Source organism: Aphis gossypii, chromosome 3 (genome assembly GCF_020184175.1).
Source record: "Aphis gossypii isolate Hap1 chromosome 3, ASM2018417v2, whole genome shotgun sequence".
Taxonomy (NCBI): Eukaryota; Metazoa; Arthropoda; class Insecta; order Hemiptera; family Aphididae; genus Aphis; species Aphis gossypii.
The window spans coordinates 12,624,508-12,643,584 of NC_065532.1; the positions used below are offsets into that span (position 1 = coordinate 12,624,508).

Genomic DNA, 19,077 nt, shown 5'->3' on the forward strand with positions numbered 1-19,077 from the left:
AAACGATTAATACCAATCGGTTTGTACTTATTATAATGCGGCACAAGTTGTTAAACACTTAACGATTCTGACCAAGCATCCCCTTAACGTGACGTGATACGCTTACAATAGAGACTTGAATTGGACTTAATTCTCGCCCACTTTTGGGATCAAGACCCGATGCGGGTTCGGATTATGAATGATTTTAAAGAGTGCAAAAGAGGTCTGTGGTTCAGGCCAAAAAAAACGCCTCTGATAAACCAGAACGTTAATAAATGTTTTATCTTCGTCCTACGCCGTGTATATAGAACAGCGATTACTTGTCTCCTTATTTTTTTTCTACTACGTTGAAACAACATGTGGGAAGTAATATGGAACTTATTATTACACGTGTTATTTTAAAGGGAGTTATAAAAACAAAAAAGTACATTCACGGACACACGGAAATATTACTGACAAATAGACAAATATGATGTATATAAATAATAATGCGTATATACGTACCATGTTAACTCAAATATGGCATCCGTATATAAAAATACAATTTTTATATATTATTGCGCTACAACCGCTACAGGCATTCTTTAAGTTTATAATTTTTTTAGATACAGATAGGTACATAATGTATTATAATTTATAATACATTAATACTTTATAACTACTTTAATCCATATTTCGAAAAATATAAACAGTAATAATTATTAAATGGTTTTTATTTAATATTATTGTTATTGTTATAGTTATAAATATAGTATACAAGAAAAGAAATTAAATTTAAACATTGTTCAATGTTCAGTCTACAGCGTTTAATATAGTATTACTATATCATAGATTTGACAACTTCACATTTAGGTAATACTTCATTATCGCGGATTTTGTTTGTCCTACTTAAATTAATTTTTACTTTTGCTAAAACGTTATAATTGATATATGAATATAATATTATGTATATTTTTGGAATGAATGATTTTCTAACTATAATAAAAGGAAATCGTTGAATTGGAATTTTACGGTACAAACTACAAAACATAATTATACTAAGTAGTTTAATTTTTCTTATAATGGTTTGTAAATTAAGTAAAACTAAATAAAATTATTTGCTAGACATTATAGATCTTTACAACAAAACCAATGATCAGGGTATAAAGTTAGTAGTGAAAATTTCAAATATTTCCCTCTTTATTAAAATATGCTGTGAGTTATTTTACTCTAATTATAATTTAATCTTCTTTTCAGTGTGCTTGGTGTGTTTACAATTGTTTTTGAGGCGTCAATTTGAAATAATATAATATCAATTATAATTTTTGTCACGTTTCAATCTCCTATACCTTCTCATTTATGCTCATTGCTTATTGTTGATAAAATCTCCTATTTCCATTGAATGATTTAAAATATTTAGCGTTTTTAGTTATTGTATCGTTGATATATTTTCTAATGTATAATATTATTAATTATTAATTACCTACTCACATTAAGTGAACAATTTATAATAAATCAACTTTCATAAAGATAATACACAATATAGGTAGGAACGTGTAAAATTATTATTTCAAGTAAATCTAATTTAAACAAAAATTGAAAATTATGCATCCACAGAATATTAATAATAATATTTTTATCGTCATTCGGCATACACTAGATTACTAGAGCATTGACATTTCACTTATCGTACAAATATATTAGAATTTATTTTTTCAAAAGATGATATAAAAGAAAAAATACTTAATTTAGATTTTGGAAGATATAGTGTATAAAGTGGAAATTTTATTTTGTGTGGTTATTAAGTGTACGTTTAAAATCATAATTATTATATTATATATACAAAGGTGATGTGTCTAAGTTGCTGATTCTATGAATGAAAAGAAAATCAACTGTGGAATGAAAAAAAATATAGGTAAATGTGCAGGCTAAAATAATTCGGACGTTATTGTTATGTACACAGTATTTTATAATAATATCCTTTTGGCAATTCATATGTTAAGATTTAATTTTATAATATTATATTATTTATAAAATACCTATTTATATATATTATTATACTATATACATTTGCACAGTATTCATTGTATTATAACTACCTATATTATGTATGCAGTAGATCCTGCGGGTCATGTAGGATGACATTATAATATCCTATAGGAAATAAATTCAAAATACGTCAAACGATGGCGCAGGGTAAACGCCCTTATTAAATATGCAATATCCATTAAACCATCAGTAAATCTCGTATTATTTACGACAGCAACCCGCAATAATATAATATACTCAAGTATACGTGAGGGGAGGGTACTGCAGGCATACAATAGAACTAATATATATATGTTCTGTAATCTATGTAATTTATGGAGGCTGTCCTAAGGTGGTTGTGTATGAGTTGTCCTAGAACCTGGGTCTCAAGCAACAAGCTTTTTAATTAGATTTGGAGCTATGCATTTGAAAAACAAAAAAGGGGGAAAATAGTTTCAAAAATTGTATCATAAAAATTTAAAATTTTATAAAACTAAATAACTACTTAAATAACTACCATTGCCATGTTATACGATGATAAGTAAGCAAATATATATAATGGTACAAAACTTTGTATAATAGAGTTATGAGTATTATCACAATGAGTTATATTTTTAAAAATCCCTAGGGTTTATTTTTAATATGCACTAGTTACTCATTATTGTAGCCATAATTTTTTTCTTAGAATATCCGCTGCTAAAACTTATTTTGGTGTAATTTAAAGACTATTATGAACAATAAACAAATTGGGTAGGTTATCGAAATGTATGTTATGCATCGCAATCGCTTACTCAAAAATCCTTGAGACTAAATCCTATAGATATATAAATACAAGTATTCATAGCGTATAAATAATAATTTATAACATGTAATATAGTAGTCATAATAAACTATTGTAAATATAATACATCATCACGAATATTTGTTTGTCAACGCACGTGGATGTTATTGCTCCAGGTGAACATAAACTGAACGATGGGCATTACAAAGAAATCTTCTCAATCACAGTTGTAAGGATTGTTGATTGAGTCTGCGACATTTATTACCGGATACAATAATTCAATGTTTCAAAAAATCGAAAATACACTACACGATTATAATATTATTATAACCACTTGACCCTCAAAATACGCGCGTTCCGTCGTCTGAAGGCTCCTGCTGTATCGGCGATCAAGTACAATAATATAATATTACTAGGTACCTACTTACCTATCCTTTACGATAATAAGAGTATCAGACCTGATAATTAAATACATAATATTGTGTGTACGATTGATTTGATAACTTGTTACTCGTCTCGTTGTATACGAAATTGCGTTGTCGCGACCATGGTGTATATGATGCAAACTGACGTATATGCGACAAACGCCCGCAAAGTTTTCGAGAAAACAAAAAAAGACTGTCGTTCGACCTCGATCTTCGCATAACACAAGCACACTCAGGATGTCCTTCTATAGGACATAGATCCTATTTTATCATTAAAAGTAATGGTCTTCAACCTTATAGAACATACTACCCATTTTAGTTATTATTCGTTTTTTGCAGTGACCAATGTTTTAAAAAAAAAAATCTTATTGAATACTGTTTGTTACGCTTAAAAGATTTTTTGGCTGATTTTTAATTCATTAGTATTTATAATCAATGGTATTATATGTTTATATGAATTATTAAGTATTTAAAATAGTTTTATTTGAGTCATACATATACCGTAAAAATTAAATACTTTTACTACGTTATATTTAATTAGGTATAAATAATTATTTGAAGTTTTATCAAAAACATTTAAATTTTTTAGTTATTTAGGTAATTATCAAACCTAAAAATATAATATTTTATACATTTATGACATTGGTTAATAAATACAATATTAAGCTAAAAAAACTAAAATTATTAAAACTTTCAATTAGCACCATTAGACAATTGGCATTTAGGTAGTAACTTGAGGATGACTATAAGACTATATCTATCGTTTGATACATTTTTGTATTTTGTTTATGAAGTAGTAACCGCAAGTAACAATTGTGTTTTTAAAAATCCTGAAAGAGTTGCTATTTACCATGTCTATAAGTTTACCATGAGTAATGGCCAATGATAATATGATATTAAAATGTATAGATATTTGGACCAACACTAGTTATGTATATAAGTATAGATTTTGTTATGGTTTCTATGCTGCATTGCTGCATGTTTTCTATGCATGGTGGGTACATTGATGTAAGATAATTTTCTATTATTATATCCATTTTTGATTTTAAAAGTGAAATTATTTTTGACAATGTACAAAAAACGTGAAGAATAAAATATTTTCACCATACAGTAGATACATTAATTGATTTCGTCGTTCAAAGTGTTTGGTGTCAAATCGTTTATTAGAACACAATTTTCAATATTCTACTACGAAGTATGACGTGTACACAGCGGTACACAGTATGGTATATATAGTGCACGGTAGTGAACTACCGATACCGGACTCAAATCTCAAATTCACTAAAATTCACCGTAGTCTCGAGATGATAACGCGGCGAACGCGGTGTATGCACTCCGGCATCGTCATCGTACTGTATAACGTACAATAAAAATAATATTATATATATATAGTAGCTGTTGTAGTAGTAGTAGTAGTAGTAGTAGGCGCGTCATCCCCGTCACGGTGCTGCGGCGTGTGCAACGTGCATACGCGCGCACGCACGCACGCGGACGCGCGGACACCACGAGAAGGGGCCCTTTGGCAAATGAATGGGGCACGTTGACGACGTCGGCGGCGGCGTGCCTCGTCCAGGTGGTGCGGTGGTGGAGTGGGACGGTGTGGTTGGCGTATCGGGGTGGGGGACTCGTGGTAGGAACGGTCGGCGGCGGTGACGGTACGGTTTCACGGATCGCGCATCAGCTCCCTCGACGCCGCTCCCGCCGACCGCCGGATCCCCACCGCCGGTCCGTCGCGCCCATCGATGCCCGTTGCACGCACGCACGCATGCACGTAACGAAACGCGACGGATTACTGCGCACGCGCACCACCGAGAAATGCAACACCGAGAGTCCGACGGCGCGCGGCGTGTTGTCACACACCGCTCGCACACACACGCACAGAACCGACGACTACGATCGCGTATACTACTACTACTACTATTACGTTACGCCGTCGTTTTATACTAAATAATTCTCTCGACGGTCTCTTATTGTTATTATCATTATTGTAGTGAACGAAACGATAATATTCACGACGAAGACGTCCGTGATAAATTGTCGAGTTTGATAAAAATCCGAAATTCGTAATAAAACGAGTACGACGATAATAATATTATGATTGTTTCGGTGTCCGTCTTTGGACTCGTTCCGACGGTATGCGCGTGAGTGTGCGTGCGTGCACGCGTATTATCAAGTGGTAAAAAAAAAAATAATAATAATAATAGTTTTCGTTATCGTTATCATCGCGGTCGGGCGTTCGTCGTGTCCGCCGCTCGAACATTAGTGCACATTACACATCCGTCGTGTGCGGTACGCGTCGTTTCGTTTTGTCATTTCGCGTTTTTCTCTGTCGTCCGTAAAATTCGCGATTTCCGTCCCGGTCGTGTCGGTTTGTGTTCGTCGCGTATTTATAACCTAACAAAAACTCGGCTTCGGCAGTGCGCGCGCGCGTTTATTCTATGTTGTGTTATTATTATTATGTGTGGCGCCGCGTGTGGTGATCAACACGCGAAAACAATGATGTTGGCCGCCTCGGCACAACAACAGCCACTACGACGGCGATAACAAAACGGTGAAAGGACTTGACGTCCGTGCGTGTGCATATCTCGATATTGCCGAGACGTATTATATACCTACACCTACCTATTTAGCTATTTGATTTTTTTCAAACTCACGATCCGGTATTCTGGACAAACGCCGATCGCCTTCGGAAAATGAAAGGTAAACCGTTTGCACTGTACCCACTTGTAATACGGGCTGTAATAGCCAATATTAGTACTACCGCTGAATTTTGCTTCGAATCGTATTACACAATTTTAAATTTTTATACATTAAGGATAAATAGGATAAGATTTGTCGTGTGCTCGCGCACGCGCTTCCTTGAACATGTGTGTCGTGTTTGTGTGTGTGTGTCTGTGTCTGTGTCTGTATGTAATATTATGTATTTGTGTACAATCGTCGATAGAAACAACAGTTTCGAATATCATTATTATTTTGTTATTATCACCATCATCATCATCATTATTATTATTATTCACATACCACCAAATCGTCGTCGTACACAATATTATTATATACGGTTCACCCGAGACAAACGACCAGTGACGACGTTAGGTACGCGTCAGTGATACGACGCATTGGACTGACGAACAATATTGCTAGATTGCCGTCCACTATGGTGTTAATGCTATTCAATTCCCGTAACATCTTTAGTGGCGACACGTCCTCATCAGTGTGCGAGCAGGCGACAGACGGTTGAGCGGTGAACAAGTCGCTTGTTAATAATAGACCGCCGAACAAAACGATAGCATTACTATGTCACTAATTATGGCGTAGATGGTTGGCAAAACTACGTGATACCATTAACGTGATAACCACCGTTATAAATAGGGCTAGCGTTGTATTATAGCGAAATAAATCGTTAATAATGTTTTGTAATTGCCAAGAAAAAAAAGTATCTACTTAAATTCAGCCAATAAAATAAATACAATCATATATTGAGATTAAAAAACTAATTTATTTGATAAGTACCATATAAATTGTTTTCGTTAAGACTCTGCTTATGGGTACCCAAAGTACTTACTAAATGATTTTTCTTCGTCGATTGATATTATGGACCATATTTCATATAAACTGAATAATTTTAACTATTTTGTTTTACCTTAACATTATGTTTGATGGAGTATTGTTGTTGAATACATAAATACATTGATGTTTTGTATAATTATAGGTACCTAATTCTCTTCGATAAAACTTCAATTCTAGTATTCTCATAATTGTTTTATCAATAAGCTTTCATTATTTATTTATTTCTGGCAGTAATAATAAAGTAGACATATATAATAAAATATTGTAAAAATATGTGATATTTTCGTGAAGATTTTGTAAAAATTAGCAAAATGCAAAAAAGTTTATTTAATTGTAATCAGGGGTACTATACATTATATACACAATGATAATTATCTTTGTATCACATTCGCCACCAAAAATTTATTTGCAACAAAATCCTATCCTTAGTTAAATTAATATTAAGCGACGTGCGGTTTTTCACTCGATAGAGCTGATAGTATTTACAGGGTTTTCGTACGTATATGTTGTTAGGCGTAGATTAACCCGTACACACCCAATTGTGTATTGTGTATTAAACTATTAACTATTAAAGCGTGCACAGAAAAATAGTATCATAGAAATCTTCATTCAGTTTGCTCGACTGTGGAATTCAATTTGAACAGTTTCAATGTTACATCATTGGTATTCATTGTGATATGATGGGCAAAGTTCAATCCATTCCTACCTATGGCGTGTTGTTCATCATTGTCTACGTTGGCCTCGATGGTAGTAATATTATGTCTTCTTCATTATCATATACTAGATAATAGATATATTGTTTTATAAGTTTTAAATTTTTAAATGTATATAACTCATAAAAGACAGAACTATACAATAAAAAAAAATCAATAGTTTAACAAGAAATGTATAGACTACCATGGTATTTTATTGTGGATTAACTGCTACTAATCGCTTAAATCATTACCTATCGTTGAACAATTTGTTTCATTATACGAATCGTGTGATTTTTTGAAACCAACATTTTTACAATAACCATTAACTCGTTTTATAATTTATAACATTTTTGAGTTAATCAATGGATATCACTCCAAATATCAATCAATAAATAAATTATCAACTTACTACTAAGTACTTAATTGTTCATTAAACACACCATTATTTAAATATTTATCAATTGCTGAATAGGAGATATTAGTAAATTAATGTAGTGATGAATTATAAGTAATAATTTAACTATATTTTCAATCGATTTTATCATATATTTATATAATTTGGAACACTGTACCGTATCAATACATTTTTGGTGTTCGATGACCATAAATATGTGGAAACTTGTTGAACTGGTTGTAAAGTAGTGAATATATTAATAAAATATTACTGTACATGTTGAGTAGGTATTAAATTAAATTACATGCATATATTCACGCTCATGTGTATACATTTATACTATTGTATTTATTGAATTTGTGTCTTGTTTTACGTATTAGCAAGTTCCTTCAATATAAATTTGACGATAAGTGATTATCGTTACTTATATTTAGTTAATATCTTGGTTAATGTATTTGACGATTCACCCGTTTTACAATATTATTACTCTAAAATACTAAACTTGGACAATTGTTCCCAAAAACGTGGTTATTTTTGAAAATGTATCGATCAAAGTATTAATATACTGGCTACAAATCGTGTCTATACATTTTGGGAACCAATCATTCGAGATTCTTGGCATTATAATATGTTAAATTACACTTAATTAGTCTCTCGCACATATTATTTTTGTCTCGACACGTTAATAATTGGTGCTTTGTGGAGTTCGACGTTAATGTAACTTTCCTTACATAGTTTGTAACCGTATGTATACGAATTGATCGCCAGTTAGAAATTTGAAATACGAATTGATCACGATTTACGATCATACACCTGACTTATGTAACCATCTTGTAACTATGTAACCATACATCCATGCGTGATACTATATTATGTTTTCTTAGGCCTGTCTGCAAATATATTCTCATAATATTACGCGTTTAAGTAATATAGGTTCCTTATTAACTAATAGGTAATAGGCATATCCGATAACAGTGAATTGTTAAGAAATTAATAATCACTAATCGATCGATCTGCAAAAAAAGATTTTTTCGAATACTACAATAATGATAATTTAACGTGGACTGATTGTTGAGAAATTATTGCCAAAACTAATGCGTCATACATTCAGCATTCGGATGGTATATCATTTTTATCGACAGACAGTACCTAATTTTTAGTTTATTATACATTATTTTTTTCGTCCGGTTAGTGTTGAATTTCGATAATATTGTTATACTTATATCAGACTTTATCATTCATCACGGTACAGCTGCAATTAAATGTTATATTTATACATAAAGTATATATGAACCAGTGCGATACAGTCAATAATACAGTGTCCAGTGGTTGGACGGATCGAGGAAGATAGCCGTCGAACGGAGAAATCAATATCATAACATTATATGTCAACCTGTACCTAGTATTTGTCGCGATTAGTGTGCTTTCTCTCTTTTCCCATTGTCAATTTAAGGTTGTATACTACGAGGTGAATGATTTTTACACGATCGCGAACGTATATTGTCGCTGCCATAACATTTTGTACGCGGTCGACAACAATTTTAACTTGAATTTTTTTGCTGCGATCGCGTTAAAGTACGGAAGTGAACATAACTTGTTTTGCGGACGCGTAACGAATTCGAATTAAATATGATTTCGTATCGGAGCAATGTAATAAAACGACGGTGGCCCGGGGAAAGCGGATTGTCGCCGAGGCAAAATCGCACCAATATTCCTATCGTCGTAGACCGTAGTTAGTACTTTCTAATGGTTTCTATAATATATTATAGTAGGTACCTACACTCGCGCTATCAGCCGTGAATTTTCTACATCTTGGTCTCAAAAGAAATTTGAAAACGTTTTGTCGGTAGACGCATTGCATGATTTCTCGAAATTGCCTTTTGCGGTTTCTTACACCGCAAGTTTTACGTGGTATGAATGTTCCCTAAAATATTCGGTGTGGGACCTATTGATACCACCATTATATTCGTGTTTTATATTTGTCCTTAAAAAAGGCATTTTATATGCCTACAATTAGTGTTTATAATTTGATATAGTTACGTATTACACTATAATGAGTGTGTTACAGTTTTATTATAACTTTTTATTAAATAAACTCATATTCGATAAACATAATTTATAATATTTTGTTTATTTAGTTTAATTTGTATAAAAACAATAAAAACCAAATATATGTTATTAATTTTATTAAAGAATATTTTAATAAAATAGAAACAAAAGAAAAATATAATATAATACTGTATACGTATGCCTGGTTATGGAAATTGGAATTAAAAAAAACAACAACAACAAACATTAAAAAGAATTTTTTTATATAAATGAAAATACTTTTGTGATGGCGTATACTTTTATACAAAAGAGTTACTGTATGTGCGGTGGTCATTGTTTCTAATGGTCTTTATGTTATTTCTCGCGAAATTGCGAACGTGATATAATAATCTCGTGTAGTTAGTTCGTAGGAAGTGAATCACCGCTCATTGTTTTCGATGCGCGTACTTAATATTATATATTATAGTGGATGCCTCGAGGGTATTATAATATTGTTCTTGCGCCAGTTTCAACGGTGTGTGCTGGGCTGTGTTAAAGGGGGGGGGGTGGTGAATTTTTACCCAGCTTAGTAGAGTTATAGGGCATCTACCTATTTTTATAAAAAAAATAGTAAATTATTATTACAAGAAATTAATAAAAACAAATAAGTTGACAATTTGACGTTGTCTTTATAAAATAAACGTCGTAATGTGCAAGTGTGCTACAAATAGTTATACACTATTTTAAATTCTAACCTCGGTTATTACTTAATCGCCACTTATCAAATTTATTGATAAAAATCGAATTTATGAAGTATGATACCTACCTACCTAATAAAATATTTTAATCTACCTATTTATGAAATGTGATTAGGAAGATTTTTGTTGGGTTTAGAAAAAATGTTTGAAAGGATAATATTATTTAAATTATTATTTTTATAGTGCACTCTATAATGAGCCACCTTTTCTGGTTTTGGGAGTTACCTCTGATTATCCCCACTCCTATTAAAGTGGTGTTTGTAAGTATAATTACATGTGGTGTGCATACATGTGTGCAATTTCTGAAAATAAACCATTAAAACAAAGAAATCTTTTCTGTATATATGTGTAAACGTTATGTCGCTACAACATTCGAAAGCGGTGGCTATCGATTCATACCTACAATTAATTTTAAATAATAATAATAATTGCATTCGACGGTCGTGTCCATTACTACGTTCTCAAACTTCGGTATCGTGCGTTCGTGCGCGCCGAAAGTTCTGCTCGCTGTTTTACGTAACTCATCACTGCCTTGCTCTGCGCCGGTTCGGATAACCGGTACCCGTGTACATATGGCGTACACATATTATAATATATATATTTATACCTTAGCGCCGAAAGCATCAAATTCAATATTTACCAAGTATAATTCCGTAATTATTTTCACTTCTCAATATTACGATTATATTTTTATATTATAATATAATATTATATTACTTATATCGAATCGTATTTTTTAATTTTCTCGCGTCGTGTGTGTTCGCCAGTTCGCCACTCAGTATAAGCCACCACCGTCTCCGCCACCGTGGCCACGAAAACCGTATAACTATATACCTATACGTAATTATACGTAGGTTACTCACACCGAGTTTGAGAAAAGAATTGTCTATTTTTTAATTTTCATACACGAGGTGGATCGCGTAAGAAACATAAAAAAAAAAAATAATAATAATAATAGTGGAATTTCTATCCAGCCCATGATGCCGCAATAATCGTAAAGCGACGTGTGCAATGTATTTTTGTTGTTGTCGATAATGATGTTTCGTCTCGTGTGTAATAATATCGATATATAGAGTATGAATCATAAATTGCGACAGCATTGTAAATTTGTAACGGATCTTCTCTTGTCGCACGCGTATATGTATGTGTATAGATACCTTATACGGATATATTATACATATACACGTCGCTCCGTTTTCCGGTCGACGACGGCTATCGACAGACCGGAAATTTCCTACCCTACTGTAGCACATTATATATATTAACTGTTGAGTATACAGACGTTCTCTTCTCTTCAACGTTAATATATTATGTATACATGCAACTACTCTCGTTGAAGAGTAGTACTCGAAACCGCCCGCAGTGTCTTAAATTCATCGAATTTTGTACCGAGCCCCACAATACTAGTACATAATTGAAATAAAATTATTCATGGTGTATTGGAATGAAAGGAATGTAGGAAATTTTCTACCTAAATTAAGAATATTTCCTCCCCGAAATTTTAAAATCTTCATAATATAATATATATTTTAATGAAAAAGTGTGTATATAATTGGTTATTTAGATAATTCCAACTGAAAGTTCCACTAAAAAAATGATATTTTTATTTTTATAGTATTCATATATTAGGTAGGTACACAATAACTGTTAGTTCTCAACATAAAATATTATATTATACTTTGTATATTATTAGTAGACTCCGTTCGTAATTATCGGTGGTCATCAATGATTTATATAAGATAGTCAATAGTTAGTTGCGACTTTGTACTTTCCATAATTAATCGTATTTGCATAAGCGAGTAAAAAATTACCTATGTTGGAGTAAAAATGTCCATATCTGCCAAATGAACAACAACTCTTTTTACCTGCATTTAAAACACGCTGAAATTATAAACCTACGCAATTTATCAATATTTTACGCAACAAAAACGTCTAACGGCTAAACACAACATTATTATTATATCTTCGTGACTTCATGCATATACTTACATATTTTAATAGTACAATAATATTATGTAGATGTGTGATTGTAATGACGGCGGCGCTCTACTGGGCGAGGCGTCACGGGTCGTTCGGCGCATTCTTTGTTTTTATAATATACTTCGTATACCTACTACCCGTTGTTGTTGACTGTTGTGTAGGACAATTTGTTGACCAAAAATAAAAATTTTTAAAAAATTTTAAAATTCAAACTGAACGCAAGTGGGATATATGCTCTCAAGCATATTCTGCCGTCGAATTTTCGCCATAATGTACATCATACTATTATTATTATCTGTATATGTATATGTACATACATATTATACATATATTTACACAAAATCCTTTGAGACATGTATAATATATTTGCGTGATGGGTACTATGTGTACTGTAACGTAGTTAATACAACGATACGCATGAAGAACGTATGCGACGCGATAAAAAAAAATGTAAAATATAATATAATATTATGCTTATAATTACTTACGTAATGCTTTTTAACAAATTATATCTTTTCGGTCTTTGGAAAAATGATTATTTTGCATAAATGTTATATATGAACTAGGTATACGTATACATATCATATTAACCAAGTACTTATAACTAAAATAAATAATTTATAACGTGAAACTTATTTTCTCTTCGTCGTATAATATTACACAAGTAGGTAAATAAAACAATATAAAATAAAATACAACCATGTAAATATACAATTCTTACATTTTTTTTCGATGTGTTGAACATTTTAATATTATTATATATTATGTTGTTCAGATTTTATACTCTGTTTTCTATACTTATTTCGTTATATAGGTATATGCGGTGTGTGCACCTATTGATTTAAATACAAATTATGTAATCAAAATACTCATGTGAAATTATTGGGCGGTGGTCGTTGAGCGACTACCATTTATACTGTTTGGGCGAGTGAAATTATTTTTACTAGCATGAGTGATGTGTACTTTGATTATGCACATATGGTTTTATTTTATTAATTTTTGACCATATCAATGTCTTTTTAAAACTTGTTATTAATTAATTATTATGTATAATATATTATATGATTTAATTTTTTTAATTGTAAATTTACATTAAGTCATGTACGTTTACAAGTACTATGCAGTATAGGTATATATTAATAATTTACCTAGAAGTTCATATTATTCTTCGTATTATTCATACTCGTTCATCCAAACCGTATTTTTTTGTGGAATAAACACTCACCTAAACGGACTACATTTTGGGTCAATTCTCTCAAACAATCCTATTCATGAGACAACAAATTGAATTAAATTTCATTGAATTATTCTGCCTGTTATTTTATGAATTTTTTTCCTTTATTTTAATATTGATGTTGGGTTTGTTTTGTATACTGATACTGAACCCAAATTAATTACAAACTGAATCATTTCTATTAAAACTGCTTTTTTATAGAATTAATTTTCAAAATAAAATTGATTATTTTGTCATTTTGTTTTTTTATTACTCTCTACATATAATTATATAAACAAAAAGAATACAATGTTTTATTGTTTCTTCATTAACAACTATTAAATCAAATTTATATTTAGGTACTATACGTTTTGTATTATATTTCAATGCTATTTTTCCATTTTGATAATATTTCTGTAATGCAACTACATATCATCTTACTCTCATAATTGAGAATGAATACATTTTGACTGAAAAATAAAACTGAGAATTTATCCAAAAAATGTCACTTTTACTGAATGGTATCTATTTCAGACCATTAATGTATCATTTGAACTTCTTTAATTATTGCAATTGTCGTTGAGTTATTCATTTTATAACTAACATCAAATCTGTAATGTTTGTTGTATATTATGTTTCATGTTTCACACATATAAGGTTTTATCGTTTTTTCCTAGTAGGTAGTATAATATTGTATGTCACCACTTTTATTACATCGAATAATAGCTATTGTTACGCGCACATCACACACTATAAAATTATTATTATTTTTAAATTCCGATAAATTGATTGATGTCGCAGACCTTGTAACATAATTTTTATTTCGAGTATACTTTAATTTGTATTTAATTGAATTTGAGCCTTTGACAGTTGATGATAATAATTATTATTCTAAGCAATGTTATTTATGAACACGATAAATGGTAAATTGAATCCTATTCCCGAGGTTTGTTTTAAATTCTAAATGCGAGCAATAATCATTTGATTATAATTTGTAGCGAATAAAAATTATTCACATACACGCAGCGTCCTGCAAAGACCGTGCACTGCGCGTTATAATAATATATTGTGTAATAATATTATACGTTTATGTATTAGTTTATTGTATATCTAAAAAAAAAAAAAACATGCAATGTCACCGACATCCGGGGCCTGCCATCGAACGATAATACTACCGTCGCTACCATACGATAATAATATTATATTATAAAAATGAAAAATAACGGCCAACACGACCATTCCCTTGACGGTTTCGCCTTAAAAAAAAATAGTAAAATGTATATCCACCAAAATTGGACCGTACACGATGGCGCGAACTCCATTGTTTTGTACACGTACTTATTATACATATAGTTTTGTGGGCACTGGTCACTGCCATCGCGGCTTTCACTACAATACGGAATATAATAAATATTATTTTATTATTATACGAAAATATTACTCGGTAACGGTAATTTATATATAGGCGACGATAGGAAAATCGAAATGCTAAATATTCGTTCAGTTATACAGGATGATTCGACAAGCGTGCTACCTATCACATTTAAATTATTTTTATACCTAGATAATTTACACAAATTGTAAAACGTCGGTAGATTAATATTGATCAAGTAAATAGTATAGGGTGTTATTATGTTCAAAGCATCATTATTGCTTCCAAATCTTCCAAAGTTAAATAATGATTACCAATTACCCCTATAATTCTCAAAGTTAAATACTTGTTTATAACTATTCGTTTAAAATTTGATTTAAATACATTTTTTTTTAAAAAATATCTGCATAATTCACCGAAAAAAAGGTCGTTCTTGTTTGGGAGAATATTGTTTTTTATTAGTTATTTTTTGCATTAGACACTCTTTAAAATGTATTAACAAATTCAAGTATTTTTGAAAATCCGATACTAAAGTATACTATAAAATTAGAACTTCAATAAATTTACCATCATAAAAGGAAAAAATGGGGCGAACGTGCGCTTGGTGTATCGCCCTGTATAATATTACTATATAGTGTAAAGAGTGTTTCAGTATTTTGCGTTTACGATCTGGATTCCAGGCGATAACAACGATCTGAAATATCTCGTTTACATGGCGGCATATAATCGTAAAATCCCTATCGGTTTCAATGGGTTGACTGGGATGATGGTCTGTTCCATATATTACATATATATCTATGTATATAAATGTATTGTGTATATGTACCGGTTGGCAGATGCAAACACAATAAAATTGCCCCGAAAATTTTTCGACCGGGGGGAAGGGGTCATACTCCCTTCATAAATCAGACGCGCGCTGTAATATTTAAAAACCCTAAATCCCTACTAGATCACGTACGATTTTTGCTCTCAGTTCGTATTGTATTATTGTAATTCCGTTATAATAATATTGTATTTTTATAGTTTTATAATATTGTTATTGTTAGCCGTTACGATGCGATGTGTTGCCGGTGAAATTGTCGCGCGCGCGTTAAACTCAGTGTCGCGGTGTTTCTCGCGAATTCCTCGTCACGGCTCACATCGTGCGGCACGACGATATGATGTGCTGTAATCGATTCGTATCGCTGCAACACAGTTCTCGTACGTCGCCCGACTTATAATACGAGCATCTCGTCCGAATTTTTTAAACGAATTCACTCAGTCACTTTATTTTCGATGTTCATATATTCTTATTATTAAGCTCTCTGTTTACCTGCCCCGTTTCTTCGATGGAATGTTCATCTGTGTACACATTTCTATACGCTTGCCGATTCTACATCATACTGAATCTTCATCGAACACGCTCAATCTCACAATATAAATGTATTCAAATTCATATACAAAATTCAATAAAAAAAAAAAAATACTTGTCTGAATTTTGATTTAGATACATCAAAATGCTTAAAAAATTAGCCTGATTAACAATTGTTACTAAAAATTATTATATTGTATCCTCATTTGAAAAAACAACGAATTTTGAATTGCCTTAGGGCACTTCTTAAAGTGCATAAACATTTTCGCCTCAAGTGTATACCTATCTATACTAACAAATTCCAAAAATTGTAAGAAATTTGAATAAATTCTTCATTAAAGGAAAAAATGGGGAACGAACAATAAAATAAATAGATAAATTGAATAATAATAATATATTAATATTATGTGCTTTCGCCGAGCGCTAATGTTTTTCTATACATATATATAATCATATGCGATGATAATATGTATTCGGCGGTAGGTCATGAGGCACGGCGGGGGTAGGCGCACGCCGAAATTCTCCGAGAGAGCGAGCGAGAGAAACGGGAAACGGCGAATACCTAACTTTTGTGGCGTTGGCGTGGGTGGACGACGCAGCGGCGGGTACGACCCTGCCCGCACCGGCACCGACGCACTACGTGCCATCTGGCGTGAGCATGCCCGCCGCATATACCACCGCCACCACCACTCGCGCACCGCGTCGCCAGGGATGATATTCGGCGGCCGGTGCGCGCAGTGCCACCGTCGTACCGACAGTGGTGAATCGTGCGTGGCGTCCGCATCGGTCCGCGTCCGGGTTTGGGTCATTCGCGCTCCGCGATCGTCGTCTGCGAACTCGCACCTCACATGCTGCTGCTGGACGCCGGTGCCGACGACGACGACGACGATGAAAAAACATTCCAAGCAGCTTGAGAAGCGTATCGACGACCAACGACAATTGCTGCTGCTGCAACAGCGATTGCCGGGGACAGCCGCCGACAAGCGAAGACCGTCATCGTCGTCGTCGTCGTCGTCGAAATGCAAAAACGGCATATTGAAAAACGAATCCAGTCCCGAACTGTCGCGGCCCGCATCCCGCAAGTCCCGACAGTACTTTCTGGAACCCATCCGCCGGTGGAATTCGTTTCACAACAGCCGCGAACGCAAGTCCAACGCTGCCGGGTCCGCGGGCACGACCTCTCCGGCATCGTCGTCGTCGTCGTCCACTAACAACCTGCCGTATCTGCAGACCTTGGTCAATCTGCAGCGGGAGTCTAAGAGCGCTTGTGCCCGATTCGCGCAATCCGTGTTACCCAAAACGCCGCGAGGTGCCGAGAGCTCGCCAGTCCTCGGCGGCGCGTTTTCTACTTGCGTCTCAGCGTCCTCTTCTACCGCCGCTACCGACGACGACGGCTCTACGCCAAAATCGCCTCAGCAGACCGGCCCCGGATGTCCCGCGAAAAAACAAAACTCGAGCCCGAACCTGTTGTTGGTGTACGACCGCCGGCAACAGGGTGCCGCAGTAGGAGGAATCGGTGGTGGAAACAGCCTGACGAACTCGCCTCGTCGGTCGGCCAGAAGGCCGAAAACACCTCCACCTCATCCCCATCACAACCAACAACAGTTAACGGCGGCAGCTAATAGTGGTGGCGGCGTGGGGTCAGATTCCACTGGTTCTTCGAAAATTCCGTTCGCCATAATGGTGGGCGACACGCCGATAGTGTGCCAAGATACCGTGCCCAGAATCAAGGCGATCCGCGCCGATTCGGTGACGGAGAAATCGTCGTATCTGGCTGTCGATTTATCTCCGCATCGTCGATACTCGTTTTGGTCAGTAAATAACTCGCGTAAAACCTCTTGTGGCTGAGCAGTCAGCTCGTTGACACACAACTCGAGAGATATTATTTATTTATATTTATTTTGGAGTCAACGAGTGACCACGTGTGACCATTGACCAAAATATAATAATACATAGTCACATAGATAATATATAGGGCGCATCTCGTGCACTTTTAACCGTACAGGTGTTTCTATGCTAAACCGTGAATAACGGATTAGAGATAATTTAATTTTCGATCATCGAAAGATATAATTTATATCATATTATAGTAATACACATAGATATATCGGCTTTGTCATACATAATAGTGTCTATATTATATTCTGTGTTTCCTCCTCTATAAACCGTCAAATTAATAAAAGAATATTATATGCGTATAAGTTTTAACATTTTTTTAAAAAATACTGTTATTGCGGGCAAGAGACGAGTAATAAAATAACTAATAGTAAAGGTCTTACTGTAGGTATATGTGTTTATATGTGTGTATTGAAGCGGATAAATAATGCTAATGCCGCCACTGATGATAACTTGCGGTTTTTTCATATCGAATGTTTACTCGCTAACATTTCACATCACATATAATACTCATCAAATATTGCATAATTTACCTATTATTTTCGCACTAGAAGTTTGATTTAAATAAAACTAAAAACCTGAAATGTTGTGTTTAACTCTGATCTGGTTATTGATATGTTTGTGCTATCGA

General features: G+C 33.4%; 1 protein-coding gene across 4 annotated transcripts in view; it reads left to right on the plus strand.

The window, feature by feature from the left end:
• Nucleotides 1-19,077, plus strand: part of LOC114123378 (rap guanine nucleotide exchange factor 2) — a 67,926-nt gene that overhangs the window by 26,197 nt on the left and 22,652 nt on the right. For 2 of the 4 annotated variants that reach the window (XR_003592347.2, XM_027986327.2), the window contains exon 1: nucleotides 17,022-18,361. The exons of 1 other annotated variant lie outside the window; for it this stretch is intronic. Coding sequence is in view for 1 of the 3 variants with exons in the window: in XM_027986327.2 (XP_027842128.2) it covers nucleotides 17,037-18,361 (1,325 nt within the window). In the remaining 2 variants the exon portion in view is untranslated. Of the gene's footprint in view, nucleotides 1-5,054; nucleotides 5,893-17,021; nucleotides 18,362-19,077 lie in introns of those variants that run through there. One more of the 4 variants, XM_050203326.1, reaches the window with a different exon arrangement.